The following is a 14814-nucleotide window of genomic DNA, read 5'->3' as shown; positions in this document are numbered from 1 at the left end:
ACACTCCCAAAGCCTTCCAGTGGCCTTTGGTTTTATTACCAGACAGTCAGCTGCAATCAGCCGTGGTAAGGATGTATTAGTATGGTCAGGGCTGACCGGGAGGTACTTGTCCCTCAGTGACAGGGGGGAGTTAGAGACTGTACAGTACTGTGCTGTAGAGTTTCGCTGTGTTAGGAGGACATCCCCAGGCCTCAGGGCCGGAACCTAGGGACCTGTCTTCTACTGACACTAGTTGGGAACTGGGTCAGAGATAAAAACTCGGAATTGTGCAACCCAGCAGCATGGCTGGGCCAGCAGTGGGCCATGATTTAATCCAGCAGGGGATTCCAGGTTTATCAAATCTTGCAGGACACTGCTGTTTGTCCTACTACAGTATAGTAGCTTTAGATGGAAGCCAAACTATCATTGTAAAATGTAATGATTTAAAACACCACGGCTGGTTTTGAAGCAACTTTGCTAGGCAGATATCAGCTGGGTGGTAAGGGAGGGTGATGTTGTGTGTGTGGTATGTGTGTGGTGTGTGTGTGTGTGGTATGTGTGTGGTGTGTGTGTGTGTGGTATGTGTGTGGTGTGTGTGTGGTGTGTGTGTGTGGTATGTGTGTGTGTGTTTGTGTGTGTGTGTGTGTGTGTGTGGTTAGTGTACCTCTACTTTCATCTTGACTTCCTCCCGCGTGGTGATGAGCTCGTCTAGTGTCTTCTGAGCGGTCTCCATGTGGCTGCAGTACTGGCCGTAGATCAGCAACCTGCACACAACATTACATCACCACCATTATTCTCACTCTTACGGTTTTATTACAAGCATATATTGTATTATATTGTAGGGTTCCTGCAAAGGGTACACAATATCAACACAGTTCATCATAGACCAATATGCTTTTGATTCTAAGGACCAGTGTATTAGGTAATAACACATTGGGCCTTTGCCACTAAGGAGGAATAAGCCATGCTAACAGAGTTCGATATCAAATCATTACTACACTATTAAACAGTTCAGTGGGTGACCCATTCGCCACCATAGGGGGCAGATGTAAAATGCATATATTAATAGGAAAGTAATACATGAAGTGTAAAGCCAGGGCAATATTTTGAAGAATACACAAGTCTACCCAATAAGTCATAATTGTAGTTTAATTATCGTACACGAATGAAAGATAGTGATTCTAATATATTGCTTTGAAGAGTTCTCTTCAGAAAGTGTGTTCATTTGGGCCAGTGAGGATATGAAGGGCACGTTCATTTGAATGGCATAATGGGCACCTGACACAGATCGCTTCATCCAGGAACGAGTCCAAAGTAATCTTGCCTAGAGGATGGCACCGCGCGTGGCACAGATTTCTCTCTCTCCTTTTTCAAAGTAGGGCATTGGCACGACGGGCAGCGCCAAACCCCTCTGACGCTTTAGACAGTCTCTCTCTTAATTTGGAGCCGAGCAGAGCTGCCATTTGGTCTAATCCCATTTTTAAGGTGTAATCATGTCTCTGACAGATCCTTGACGGTGACAAGAGGACTGCTACAGAGAGCTGGGAGACGTCTCCCATATTTTAAAACAACGGTGGTTATCTTCTTCTTTCAATTCAACTACTACAGAACATCTCTAAACCTTTTAACTTAATCCTCAACTTACAGCATAAGCCACTAATAGAGTGCTTTGACAATAGGAACTACCCTACCCACTTCCTTTCCCAAGCCTCTTACAGAAACAAACCGCCTAACTAAGCACCTGCAGATTGCACAAACCCCATTACAATGCCTACTAACTTATCCAACCTCTCCGTATCGCTTTCTACAAAGCGATAACTAGATCCCCATGAGTAGGGATGAGTCATCCAGTGTCTGACTATCTGGCCGGCTCTCTCCATCCCTAAACCCCAGTAATGACTGGATGGTTGGAACTCAGGCCAAGCAACGTAGCTATGGCCACCCACTGTGAGGCTCCCTGCCTGGGCCTGGGTCAGAGACAGCGAGGCCTGGGGCTAACAAGGGCATGATTAGGGCCTGATCCACATCCAGGGAAACAGCTCCTCTCCTCTGATGAAGATTAATGGGGGCCTTGGTCAATAATGAGACAGCAGCCAGGCAGAGGCAGTTAGATTCAGCATCCTGAGGGTCCGGGGACAGGTGTCAGCCACACCCTCTAATGACACGTGTCACAGACCTAATTGAACATGAAGGTCTTAATTTACAAGGCCATTTCAGGAGCGTGATGTTGAAGGTAGAGGGACTGGTGGGGAAAGTGATATTGTGATGAGAGTGTGAAACAATGGATTACGGGTACATTAGACACACACTGAGACTAAACACAAGGTTTTGAATCCTTTTGAATATAAGAAGACAGACAGACAGACATACAGACAGACAGCCAGACAGACAGCTATAAAGAGAGACAGAAAGCAGGGGGGCGAGGGAGAAAGATACAGAGAGAAAACAGGAGACAGATGAAGAACCTGCACAAGAGAGGAAGAGCTCAGCTGGTCGGGGGTTAGGCAGCGTTCACAGTAGGGTTTCCTGTAGCCTGTGTAGTGTGTCTGGGACAGTGCCTCTGTGCCTGAGGGCCCACTTTCTGGAGCTAAAAACACTCCAAAACCAGGCAGGAGAGGCGGCGAACATAGTCCATCCTAACAGAGATATTTGTCCCCTGCTCAGTGACAGGCCTCAACATGGGACACAGGGCCTGCTCTGACAATGACACAGCAGAGAGGACATGTCACAGTGCTAATGCTAATACTCACAGACCCCTCTAATAACAGGCTTTCTTGTTGCTCCAGCTGTAAAGGAGAGTCACTGTCTTTGTTCTCCCAGAGACAGGCAGTGGAACAAAGGGGATGATTACACACACTCACACAAACATACTGTTTGCACACACACAGATGACTGCACACACACGCACAAAGCCATGTACACACAGAGACATAATTAGCCCCTGAGACACTGACAGGCACAGCCTCTTCTGATGTCTGGACACATCTCACTGGGAGACATGTGTAATTAAGCTCCCTTAGAAACCAACAGGTACTACTTCTCTTTTCTCTTCCCCTTTAAAGTTCTATGTTTCATTCCTTTGCTCTATGAGTGAGTGAGTGACTCTCTCTCTCTCTCTCTCTCTCTCTCATAGGTGAATTGCACAAGTATATGAATCTGTGCAATTCTAATCTTAAGCTAACCCTAAAACGTCATGAGTAGAGAAACTGATCCAGGAGTGGTAAGGATAACTCACAGCTGTCGACTGTTAAAACAATATGAACCACCACTGTATAAAGTAAACCTCAACACCACAGAAACACCATGGACTGTACAGACGACTGCTCATGGACACATTCCCTTCATTTACATCTCTCTCATATAAACTAACGCATAATTGGACGGAAATGAATGTAATGAGGGTTCTGTTAACCAAACAATATTCTAATGGCCATACAGACTGGATGATGCTGATTCTATTTTAGACCGTCGACAGCATGGACCAAGGCCCCAAAGGGAATGAGCTCTCTATGATGTTCAAGCAGCACTTTGTCTCCACGACGGCTTCTGCCAGGCCCTCAAAGAGCTTGACCTGTCATGGGGAAAAGGTGTTGAAGTGAAGCGGACAAAGTCCCGATTCACTTGGCCTCTGCCGCTTCTGTTGCCTGCCAGTCTCGGGGGTAGCAGCGCCTGTCAAGACGTGTCCTAGACTTAATGTCCTACTGCGATGTGACAACGGCAAGAACCAAACAGTCTAGAGTTGTATTCATATGGCCATAGTTAGGTACAGTTCCAACTGCCTAAAGTACTAGAGAGGGACAAGAGAGAGGGAGTGAAGGCGGTAAAAACAACTTGTTGTGGAAACAACCCCTCAACGCCACAGTCGCTTTAGACTGAGGTCTCCCGTGGGAGAGAGGGAGATGTTCCTTAGTCAGTGCAGTGTAAGTGCCCTCTTTAAATTCCTCCTCTTTCCCTTCCGGTCAGTAATATCGCCCCTGCTGCAGCTACACAGTCTCTCATTATGGGAACGCCGTCGCTCTCCCCTGCCTCTGTAGGGAGTCTGCAGTGGCATTGGGATACAGTGTCAGGCTGGCGAGGAAATCTCACGGCAAATCAGAAGTGACAGGCTGCAGAGAGAGGTAATAATATTGTCTGACACGAAGCATTGGGACCTCCTCACCTCCGCTGAACAAATCCAGCACACAGCAAATGGAGGGGAAGGCTGGCGGCGCCCTCTGGTGAAACACTTCTCTGTTTGCCTCTAAGTACATATTACAGTGTTATCAGGGGTGCGGATTACTCCGGAAATGAGTTTGGGGTTTGGGAAAAGTGGCAAGCCACCAATGTAAGGTATGGGAAGCCAACATGGGGAGCCTTCCTCTAAACAGAACATTAAGCCCGTCACCAAGCCTTAGCACCTTTTAGAAAAGCTGATATTAGCTGCAGTGCTGTGGAGAACATTGACATTTTCATCATTCACTGGGCGCAGCAATGACAACTTGAAAAGCTTTTCATTCATTTCTCAAAGAGAAAGGACAAATCTGGCCTATTGTTGCAAAGGTCACTGGGACTTAGAAGCGGAGATAACAACATTAATTAAACGAAGCTGGGCCCTTAGAACCAATCGACAAGGGGCTTTTATGAGAATGGATCCATCTGAGTGGTGCCAAATCCCCGGTTCTCCAGGCTGTGTTACCGGGTAGAGAGCCAGCCACTCATAGTGAAACGACAGGAGTTTGTCTGTCAATCATCTCCTGAATACCAAAGGCAGCTGATGCACGGCTCAGCACAGCACAAATTAAATGAATAATTTACCCAAAATACCCTCCTGTTCCACATTCAGTAGATTGTCACAGAAGGTAAATATTAACATTCCCTATCGTTGACATCTTTCAATGCTCTGGTGATGGGAGGGCCGGAGGAACGAGCTGTTTAGCCTGTTGCTAAACAGCATCAGCTCCTAGTTATGGCCCACGGTCAAATTATGGGACACCGCTTGGTCTGCCAGCTGATGCTACTTAAGGCCAGGCTTCCACATTACTATGCTGTGTAGGAAGTTCAACCTTCTACAAGTCACAACTCTAATCCTACACAGCATAGTAATGTGGAAGCCTGGCCTTAAGTAGCATCAGCTGGCAGACCAAGCGGTGGCCCATAATTTGACCGTGGGCCATAACTAGGAGCTGTGTAGTGAGCTAAAAGTGTAGTATTTCAGTAATGTATTAGTGAAGAGCCCACATCACAGGCCTGGTTTAGCATAGTGTGAGAGAGTTGAGCTCTACGGACAGCTCAATCACATCAGCAGTGTCAGCGAGATGTGGAGGAGGAGTTTGTGCTTGGGGAGGTAGTGAGGGAGCGAGGTGTGATTGGGATAGAGAGTGTCGTTGCCGTCACGCTAGCTCTGTTGTGATGCAGCTCTCCAAGCTCCCCGAGCAGCCGTGCAATGAGATAATTACCTACACAATCTGACAAACTAAAACTATACAAATTCATTGCTGTCTGTTTGGGATGGGAGGACGGCGGCAAGCATACAGTACATCGCCCTTACCAGGTGTTTACTGCAATCAGATCACCATCCACAGTGTACACACAAACATGCTCATTCACACAGGCACACAGGCACACACGCACAGGCACTCAGGCACACACACACACAGGCACACAGGCACACAGGCACACACACACACAGGCACACACACACACACACACACACACACACACACATATATATATACTTTCCGCGGTTTGGCTCAGCTCCATGTGAATGTCCCAGAATAAGTCTGGATCAGGACAAACATTCCTGGAGGGCTGTCATGGCTACATCCCGTCATTACCAGAGCCATTATTACAATTGCCTAGTGAGCAGCGCAGCGGGAATCACAACAGCACTCCACCATTTGCATGCAAATCATCATCCACAGTACTGTACTGCAGCTGGAGTGTTCTAGAGCTCCGACTGCCACTGTGTTTCATGAACATAGTAGAAGACAGGAATCCATGTCAACAGTATATACACCCTACACAGAACGCAGTACATGTAGAGGCTGCTCTCCTCCTAACTAGGTTATTTTCTTTATTCTAGTGTTACAGACCCAGTCAGCTATTTGTTACATGCCTTTGAAATGAATTGACTTATTCCGTTGAAACTAACCCCATTTAGCCGGGCTTATCAGGAAATCGTGCATCTAAATCCAACTGCATGTAGGGCAGCACAGGGAATACTGATCACACACACACACACACACACACATAAACCTCCTTGAGGTTACTAACCTTTCCTTGAAGTCTATGAAGATCTTCCCCAGACCGTTGCCTCCGCTCACCATGTTGAGGTCGATGGCCCTCAGCAGAGCAAAGTGGACCTTAATCACATCCTGTATGGGGTACAGGACAACCACACTTGTTAACAAAACCTCTACCATCAACACTGACACAAGGATCACTCTCATCATCACCAGCGTGTACTCACCTCCAGATTTACAAAGATGGCCCCCATGTCTTGTGGACTTAGAACTTGCTTCAGGGGAATCATATAATTCTGTACAATACCAAAACAGCAGTAGTGAAATTAAAATACACAGGTAATTTGACCAGGCAGTTATTGCTGAGAATTTTCTTGATTATCTTTATGATTTACATAAATAAACTGGAAAATGCACTCTAACACACGGTTACACTAACCGTATTGCACTTTTCATGTAGCCTACTTTCGGCCAGCTAATAGCCCAACCACCGATCAATCAACATTATGGACTAAACGTTCAATTATTTTACGGTGATAATATCGGTCAAATTAAGATCCTACATCTGTACAGTAGAACTGTGCTTGACTCAAGCCGTTGGTATTGTCGATACATCGGTGGTAGTGTAAAGGTGTGACTAAAACACTGGTTCAATTCAATGGCATGCGCTAGGCACCAAGGAAAACAAGTCTCAAAACAGGCTTCGCCAGAACGTGGTACTTCTCGGTGTTGCCAGCCAAATCCCTCCCTTAGACACACGGACACATGCCGTGTCCGTTGAGAGTGCCCATGACATGCTGTGAAAGTCGAGCACTGACGGTGTTTGCTAAACCGATGTCTACTGGGGCACACTTTCCCTGTTGTTTGACTAACGTCATTGTATGCTTGTCACATTACATCATCTTAATGATAACAAATAGATCTATTAAAATGCAATGAAGAGACGACAGCTTTATTAAGCCCAGCTCAATCAAGCCCAAACAAGTCCTCTGATTATAACAAGGTGATTCTGGTATAATTGGCTCAGCAAACACAAACACACCTTTAGTCTAATGGAACCAGTGGATATTATTGACAAGAATATATTTCTCATCATGGAGAAGCTGCTGTTTATCCGCTGATCTAAACATCATTTACAACCTTGGGAGAACTGTGTGTGTGTGTGTTTGTGTGTGGGCACGAGTGTATATCCATAGAGCCCTGGGGATCGGTCTCTTCCCATGGGACAGTGCCAATAATAAGCCCATCGACCTGCTCCACTGACATTTGTTCTCTCCAATGAACCTGCCAATAGCTGACATTTCCACACCGTCTGTGTGTTTGACACAGGAGACGTGACAAAACATACCTACTCTAGCAGAAAGCTACAACCAACACTGATAGCCACCCACCCACCGCACACCCACACAACTTCTCCCCACCTCCGTCCCTCACCCACCTTCTCAATGTCCTCCAGCGTCTTGTAGTACTTGGCCTCAGTCTCCTGGATCTCCACTAAGCAGCAGTTTCTCTTGTCGTCTTCTGTCATGCCCATTTTCTGTGGAGGTAATTAACGGCAGGAGAACTGATGCTGGCCTGTCATTTTGTCATTGTATGACACGTCACTGACAATGTAGTTCATGTGGCTAATTGTCTAATGATGGGTCTCAAATGCATGGGGCTGCTATTTAGTCATGCTCTGACAAGGTCTTTATTACAAATCATATTGTACTGTACACATCCTGTATACACTGTTTACCATTATATACAATGTACAATACTCATCATCCAAATGGACTTCAACATCTGCCGAATTAATGAGGTAACAAGAACACACGAAGGACGCAATGTATTTCCCCTTTGAGTTTCAGCTGCCAATATGGAGTTGTGACTGTAAACAGAACAGAGCCCGCCACCCCCAGAGGCCCCGCAGGACTGCATCCAAACCCCTCAATGGGAATTTGATGGGCATTTTTAATGAAATGATCCCAATTCTCCCTCCTCACTGCACTCCTACATGATCCAATAGAATATGATACTTCTGATGAACTGTAATTGCTGGGACCAGGTTGTGAAACGCGAGCCGATTGTCCGTGTTGTGGGAAAGCGGTGACATAAACACTGGACCCGGGGCTTTGTATGAGTTGACTGCTGGCTGGCTGGCTTGCTCATGGCCAAGTGCTAATGAACATCTGTGTATGTAGCTCTGTATCAGGGGAACATCTGGGGCCAGCCACAGAGCAGAGGAGAGCAGAGACAAGCCGGGGAGCGTGGAACGGCCAAGGCAAATGCAGCCGCCCGCCACATCCAGACTTATTTAGCCACGCAAACAGGCCCGCCATTAAGGAAAGGAGGAGAATGAGGACAGGGAAAACAAACAGAGGAACACAGAGCATTACTCATAGGGCCTATGGTTGGGGGGGGGGGGCATCTCATGAGGCCTACGGCTGGGGGGTGGCGGGGAGAGGAGTGGGAGGCTGGCTAGCCTAACAGTATCAGATCAGTGAATCACAACGCAATGAAAAACTGAGAGACAGTTGAAAAATATATATAAATAAAAAACATCTGTGAATAACAATAGGTGCAAAAATCTGTGACATCATCTCCGTCTCAATTGTCTGTCAACAGTCTTGGTTGTTGTGTTGAGAGGAGTATTCATTCTATTGTGTCATCTGGAACCGGGCTGAATGTTAATGAGCAGTTCTGATAATACAATAGGGGGATAATCAAGTCAAACCACAGCCAATTAGAGACTCCCAGGCCCAGATCCAGCTGGGTAATAGAAAACAACCACCCAACCAGGGATCACCGCTACAACGCTGCCATAGGAACTGATGACAGCAGCGTTTTATTGAGAGTCTGTATCGGGGTTTTGATCTGGCATGTGGCGGCTTTTGATGATGTCATACAGAGAGACTGTCATGTTGTTGACGGTGATATGTTGACGTCACACTGAGTCACACACACATAGGGGCAGATAGGGTTTCCCTTGACATGTGCTGTGCTGTAGGTTGATTGATCTGAGGGGAAGGGGGTTGTGGGACACGTCCGTCTCAGACAGACTGTTGAATAGAGCCGGATGACAGATCGGTGAGTCAGGGCACTTACCTGCATGTATCTGATCTGCAGCGTCAGGAAGGGAAAACACAGCAGATGAGCAGGGCAGAACACACACCGACAGATAGATAGCATCATAGGTCAGAGAGGTCACACACACACAGAGACAGACACACCCATGCACACGGATAAAGAGACACGCAGAGAATGACATAAACACAAGCCAACACAAAGCTCTCACCATGGGTTGTCGTACTTCCACCTTGATGATGTCCTCGTAGATGTCATCTCCATCATCCTCACAGGGAACACAGTCATAGATGTCATCCTCCCCCACGTCATGCTCACTGGGGAACACACACACACACACAGTCAGTTATCCAATTTCAATTTCCTTTGAAAGGGTAGGCACTTAACACTGAAGGTTAACCACAACATTGAAATCAGATTTGGCACTTGATACTGGTTCCCATTAGCCATCATCAGCAGTGTTGAGGAGTCAGGCAGTCAGGCCACAGTGGTGGTCTATGTCTGTTTCAACCACACTTCACACTGAGGACTCTCACAACTACTCCACAAACATGCCTCTCTACCGTATCAAGCCTCTTACTATCAGAGGTTGAGGGTTGGCCCAGTAGATAACAATGAGGTGAGATCCCATTAAGGGCTGAAACAGTACAGATCATGGCCAACAACAGAAAAGCATGAGTTGAAAAGCATTTCTGTGCATTAACTATGGGGGGAGTTGTGTTCATTAACTATGGGGGAGATGTGTTCATTAACTATGGGGGGGAGTTGTGTTTTTTAACTATGGGGGGAGATGTGTTCATTAACTATGGGGGGAGATGTGTTCATTAACTATGGGGGGGTGAGATGTGTGCATTAACTATGGGGGGGGGAGTTGTGTTCATTAACTATGGGGGGGTGAGATGTGTTCATTAACTATGGGGGGGTTGTGTTCATTAACTATGGGGGGGAGTTGTGTTCACTAACTATGGGGGGAGTTGTGTTCATTAACTATGGGGGGGTGAGATGTGTGCATTAACTATGGGGGGGAGTTGTGTTCATTAACTATGGGGGGGTGAGATGTGTTCATTAACTATGGGGGGGTTGTGTTCATTAACTATGGGGGGAGTTGTGTTCATTAACTATGGGGGGTGAGATGTGTGCAATATCTATGGGGGGAGTTGTGTTCATTAACTATGGGGGGTGAGATGTGTGCATTATCTATGGGGGGAGTTGTGTTCATTAACTATGGGGGGTGAGATGTGTGCATTAACTATGGGGGGGGGGAGTTGTGTTCACTAACTATGGGGGGGAGTTGGGGGGAGTTGTGTTCACTAACTATGGGGGGAGTTGTGTTCACTAACTATGGGGGGAGTTGACTTCACTAACTATGGGGGGAGTTGTGTTCACTAACTATGGGGGGAGTTGTGTTCACTAACTATGGGGGGTGAGATGTGTGCATTAACTATGGGGGGAGTTGTGTTCATTAACTATGGGGGGAGATGTGTTCATTAACTATGGGGGGGAGTTGTGTTCATTAACTATAGGGGGTGAGATGTGTGCATTAACTATGGGGGGAGTTGTGTTCATTAACTATGGGGGGGTGAGATGTGTGCATTAACTATGGGGGGGGAGTTGTGTTCACTAACTATGGGGGGAGTTGTGTTCACTAACTATGGGGGGAGTTGTGTTCACTAACTATGGGGGGAGTTGTGTTCACTAACTATGGGGGGAGTTGTGTTCACTAACTATGGGGGGTGAGATGTGTTCACTAACTATGGGGGGAGTTGTGTTCACTAACTATGGGGGGAGTTGTGTTCATTAACTATGGGGGGTGAGATGTGTGCATTAACTATGGGGGGGTTGTGTTCATTAACTATGGGGGGGTGAGATGTGTGCATTAACTATGGGGGGGTTGTGTTCATTAACTATGGGGGGGAGTTGTGTTCACTAACTATGGGGGGGAGTTGTGTTCATTAACTATGGGGGGAGTTGTGTTCACTAACTATGGGGGGGTGAGATGTGTGCATTAACTATGGGGGGAGTTGGGTTCATTAACTATGGGGGGGTGAGATGTGTGCATTAACTATGGGGGGGAGTTGTGTTCATTAACTATGGGGGGTGAGATGTGTGCATTATCTATGGGGGGAGTTGTGTTCACTAACTATGGGGGGGAGTTGTGTTCACTAACTATGGGGGGGAGTTGTGTTCACTAACTATGGGGGTAGTTGTGTTCACTAACTATGGAGGGGAGTTGTGTTCACTAACTATGGGGGGAGTTGACTTCACTAACTATGGGGGGAGTTGTGTTCACTAACTATGGGGGGAGTTGTGTTCACTAACTATGGGGGTAGTTGTGTTCACTAACTATGGAGGGGAGTTGTGTTCACTAACTATGGGGGTAGTTGTGTTCACTAACTATGGGGGGAGTTGTGTTCATTAACTATGGGGGGGTTGTGTTCATTAACTATGGGGGGTGAGATGTGTGCATTAACTATGGCGGGGTTGTGTTCATTAACTATGGGGGAGTTGTGTTCACTAACTATGGGGGGAGTTGTGTTCACTAACTATGGGGGGAGTTGACTTCACTAACTATGGGGGGAGTTGTGTTCACTAACTATGGGGGGGAGTTGTGTTCACTAACTATGGGGGGAGTTGTGTTCACTAACTATGGGGGGAGTTGTGTTCACTAACTATGGGGTGAGATGTGTTCATTAACTATGGGGGGGGGAGTTGTGTTCATTAACTATGGGGGGAGTTGTGTTCACTAACTATGGGGGGAGTTGTGTTCATTAACTATGGGGGGGTTGTGTTCATTAACTATGGGGGGAGTTGTGACTAACTGTGGGGGAGTTAACTATAACTATGGGGGGAGTTGTGTTCACTAACTATGGGGGGAGTTGTGTTCACTAACTATGGGGGGAGTTGTGTTCACTAACTATGGGGGGAGTTGTGTTCACTAACTATGGGGGGAGTTGTGTTCACTAACTATGGGGGGAGTTGTGTTCACACTATGGGGGGAGTTGTGTTAACATGGGGGGGTTGTGTTCATTAACTATGCGGGGCGGGGGGGGGAGTTGTGTTCATTAACTATATGGGGGGGGTGAGATGTGTGCATTAACTATGGGGGGAGTTGTGTTCATTAACTATGGGGGGTGAGATGTGTGCATTAACTATGCGGGGGGGGGAGTTGTGTCACTAACTATGGGGGGGATCACTAACTATGGGGGGGAGTTGTGTTCACTAACTATGGGGGGAGTTGTGTTCACTAACTATGGGGGGAGTTGTGTTCACTAACTATGGGGGGGGGGCATTATCTATGGGGGGAGTTGTGTTCATTAACTATGGGGGGTGAGATGTGTGCATTAACTATGGGGGGGAGTTGTGTTCACTAACTATGGGGGGAGTTGTGTTCACTAACTATGGGGGGGTGAGTATGTGTTCACTAACTATGGGGGGAGTTGTGTTCACTAACTATGGGGGTAGTTGTGTTCACTAACTATGGAGGGGAGTTGTGTGCATTAACTATGGGGGGAGTTGTGTTCATTAACTATGGGGGGTGAGATGTGTGCATTAACTATGGCGGGGTTGTGTTCATTAACTATGGGGGAGTTGTGTTCACTAACTATGGGGGGAGTTGTGTTCACTAACTATGGGGGGAGTTGACTTCACTAACTATGGGGGGAGTTGTGTTCACTAACTATGGGGGTAGTTGTGTTCACTAACTATGGAGGGGAGTTGTGTTCACTAACTATGGGGGGAGTTGACTTCACTAACTATGGGGTGAGATGTGTTCATTAACTATGGGGGGAGTTGTGTTCACTAACTATGGGGGGAGTTGTGTTCACTAACTATGGGGGGAGTTGTGTTCATTAACTATGGGGGGGTTGTGTTCACTAACTATGGGGGGAGTTGTGTTCACTAACTATGGGGGGAGTTGTGTTCACTAACTATGGGGGGAGTTGTGTTCACTAACTATGGGGGGAGTTGTGTTCACTAACTATGGGGGGAGTTGTGTTCACTAACTATAACTATGGGGGGAGTTGTGTTCATTAACTATGGGGGGAGTTGTGTTCACTAACTATGGGGGGGTTGTGTTCATTAACTATGCGGGGCGGGGGGTTGTGTGCATTAACTATGGGGGGGTTGTGTATATTAACTATGGGGGGGTTGTGTTCATTAACTATGGGGGGGGGGGGTTGTGTTCATTAACTATGCGGGCGGGGGGTTGTGTGCATTAACTATGGGGGGGTTGTGTTCATTAACTATGGGGGGGTGTGCTTTAACTATGGGGGGGTTGTGTTCATTAACTATAGGGGGGAGTTGTGTGCATTAACTATGGGGGGGAGTTGTGTGCATTAACTATAGGGGGGAGTTGTGTTCATTAACTATGGGGGGAGTTGTGTGCATTAACTATGGGGGGAGTTGTGTGCATTAACTATGGGGGGGAGATGTGTGCATTAACTATGGGGGGGAGTTGTGTTCATTAACTATGGGGGGGAGTTGTGTGCATTAACTATGGGGGGAGTTGTGTTCATTAACTATGGGGGGGAGTTGTGTTCATTAACTATGGGGGGAGTTGTGTTCACTAACTATGGGGGTAGTTGTGTTCACTAACTATGGAGGGGAGTTGTGTTCACTAACTATGGGGGGAGTTGACTTCACTAACTATGGGGTGAGATGTGTTCATTAACAGTTGTGTTCACTAACTATGGGGGGAGTTGTGTTCACTAACTATGGGGGGAGTTGTGTTCATTAACTATGGGGGGGTTGTGTTCATTAACTATGGGGGGAGTTGTGTTCACTAACTATGGGGGGAGTTGTGTTCACTAACTATGGGGGGAGTTGTGTTCACTAACTATGGGGGGAGTTGTGTTCACTAACTATGGGGGGAGTTGTGTTCACTAACTATGGGGGGAGTTGTGTTCACTAACTATGGGGGGAGTTGTGTTCACTAACTATGGGGGGAGTTGTGTTCATTAACTATGGGGGGGAGTTGTGTTCACTAACTATGGGGGGGTGGGGAGTTGTGTTCATTAACTATGGGGGGAGTTGTGTTCACTAACTATGGGGGAGTTGTGTTCACTAACTATGGGGGGAGTTGTGTTCACTAACTATGGGGGGAGTTGTGTTCACTAACTATGGGGGGAGTTGTGTTCACTAACTATGGGGGGAGTTGTGTTCACTAACTATGGGGGGAGTTGTTCACTAACTATGGGGGGAGTTGTGTTCACTAACTATGGGGGGAGTTGTGTTCACTAACTATGGGGGGAGTTGTGTTCACTAACTATGGGGGGAGTTGTGTTCACTAACTATGGGGGTGAGTTGTGTTCACTAACTATGGGGGGAGTTGTGTTCACTAACTATGGGGGGAGTTGTGTTCACTAACTATGGGGGGAGTTGTGTTCACTAACTATGGGGGGAGTTGTGTTCACTAACTATGGGGGGAGATGTGTTCACTAACTATGGGGGGAGTTGTGTTCACTAACTATGGGGGGAGTTGTGTTCACTAACTATGGGGGGAGTTGTGTTCACTAACTATGGGGGGAGTTGTGTTCATTAACTATGGGGG

The 14814-nt window shown here is 47.0% G+C and overlaps 1 protein-coding gene across 1 annotated transcript in view; it reads right to left on the bottom strand.

The window, feature by feature from the left end:
• LOC139387822 (guanine nucleotide exchange factor VAV2-like) overlaps nucleotides 1–14814 on the bottom strand; it is a 244166-nt gene that overhangs the window by 28577 nt on the left and 200775 nt on the right. The window contains exons 5-9 of the mRNA XM_071134068.1: nucleotides 9478–9583; nucleotides 7639–7737; nucleotides 6428–6496; nucleotides 6232–6332; nucleotides 644–743 (exon numbers count right to left, since the gene is read on the bottom strand). Of these exons, the coding sequence (XP_070990169.1) occupies nucleotides 644–743; nucleotides 6232–6332; nucleotides 6428–6496; nucleotides 7639–7737; nucleotides 9478–9583 (475 nt within the window). The remainder of the gene's footprint in view (nucleotides 1–643; nucleotides 744–6231; nucleotides 6333–6427; nucleotides 6497–7638; nucleotides 7738–9477; nucleotides 9584–14814) is intronic.

Source organism: Oncorhynchus clarkii, chromosome 29 (assembly GCF_045791955.1).
Source record: "Oncorhynchus clarkii lewisi isolate Uvic-CL-2024 chromosome 29, UVic_Ocla_1.0, whole genome shotgun sequence".
Classification (NCBI taxonomy): Eukaryota; Metazoa; Chordata; class Actinopteri; order Salmoniformes; family Salmonidae; genus Oncorhynchus; species Oncorhynchus clarkii.
The sequence above is the reverse complement of the archived record's forward strand: the minus strand, read 5'-3'. Positions and strand labels throughout refer to the sequence as shown.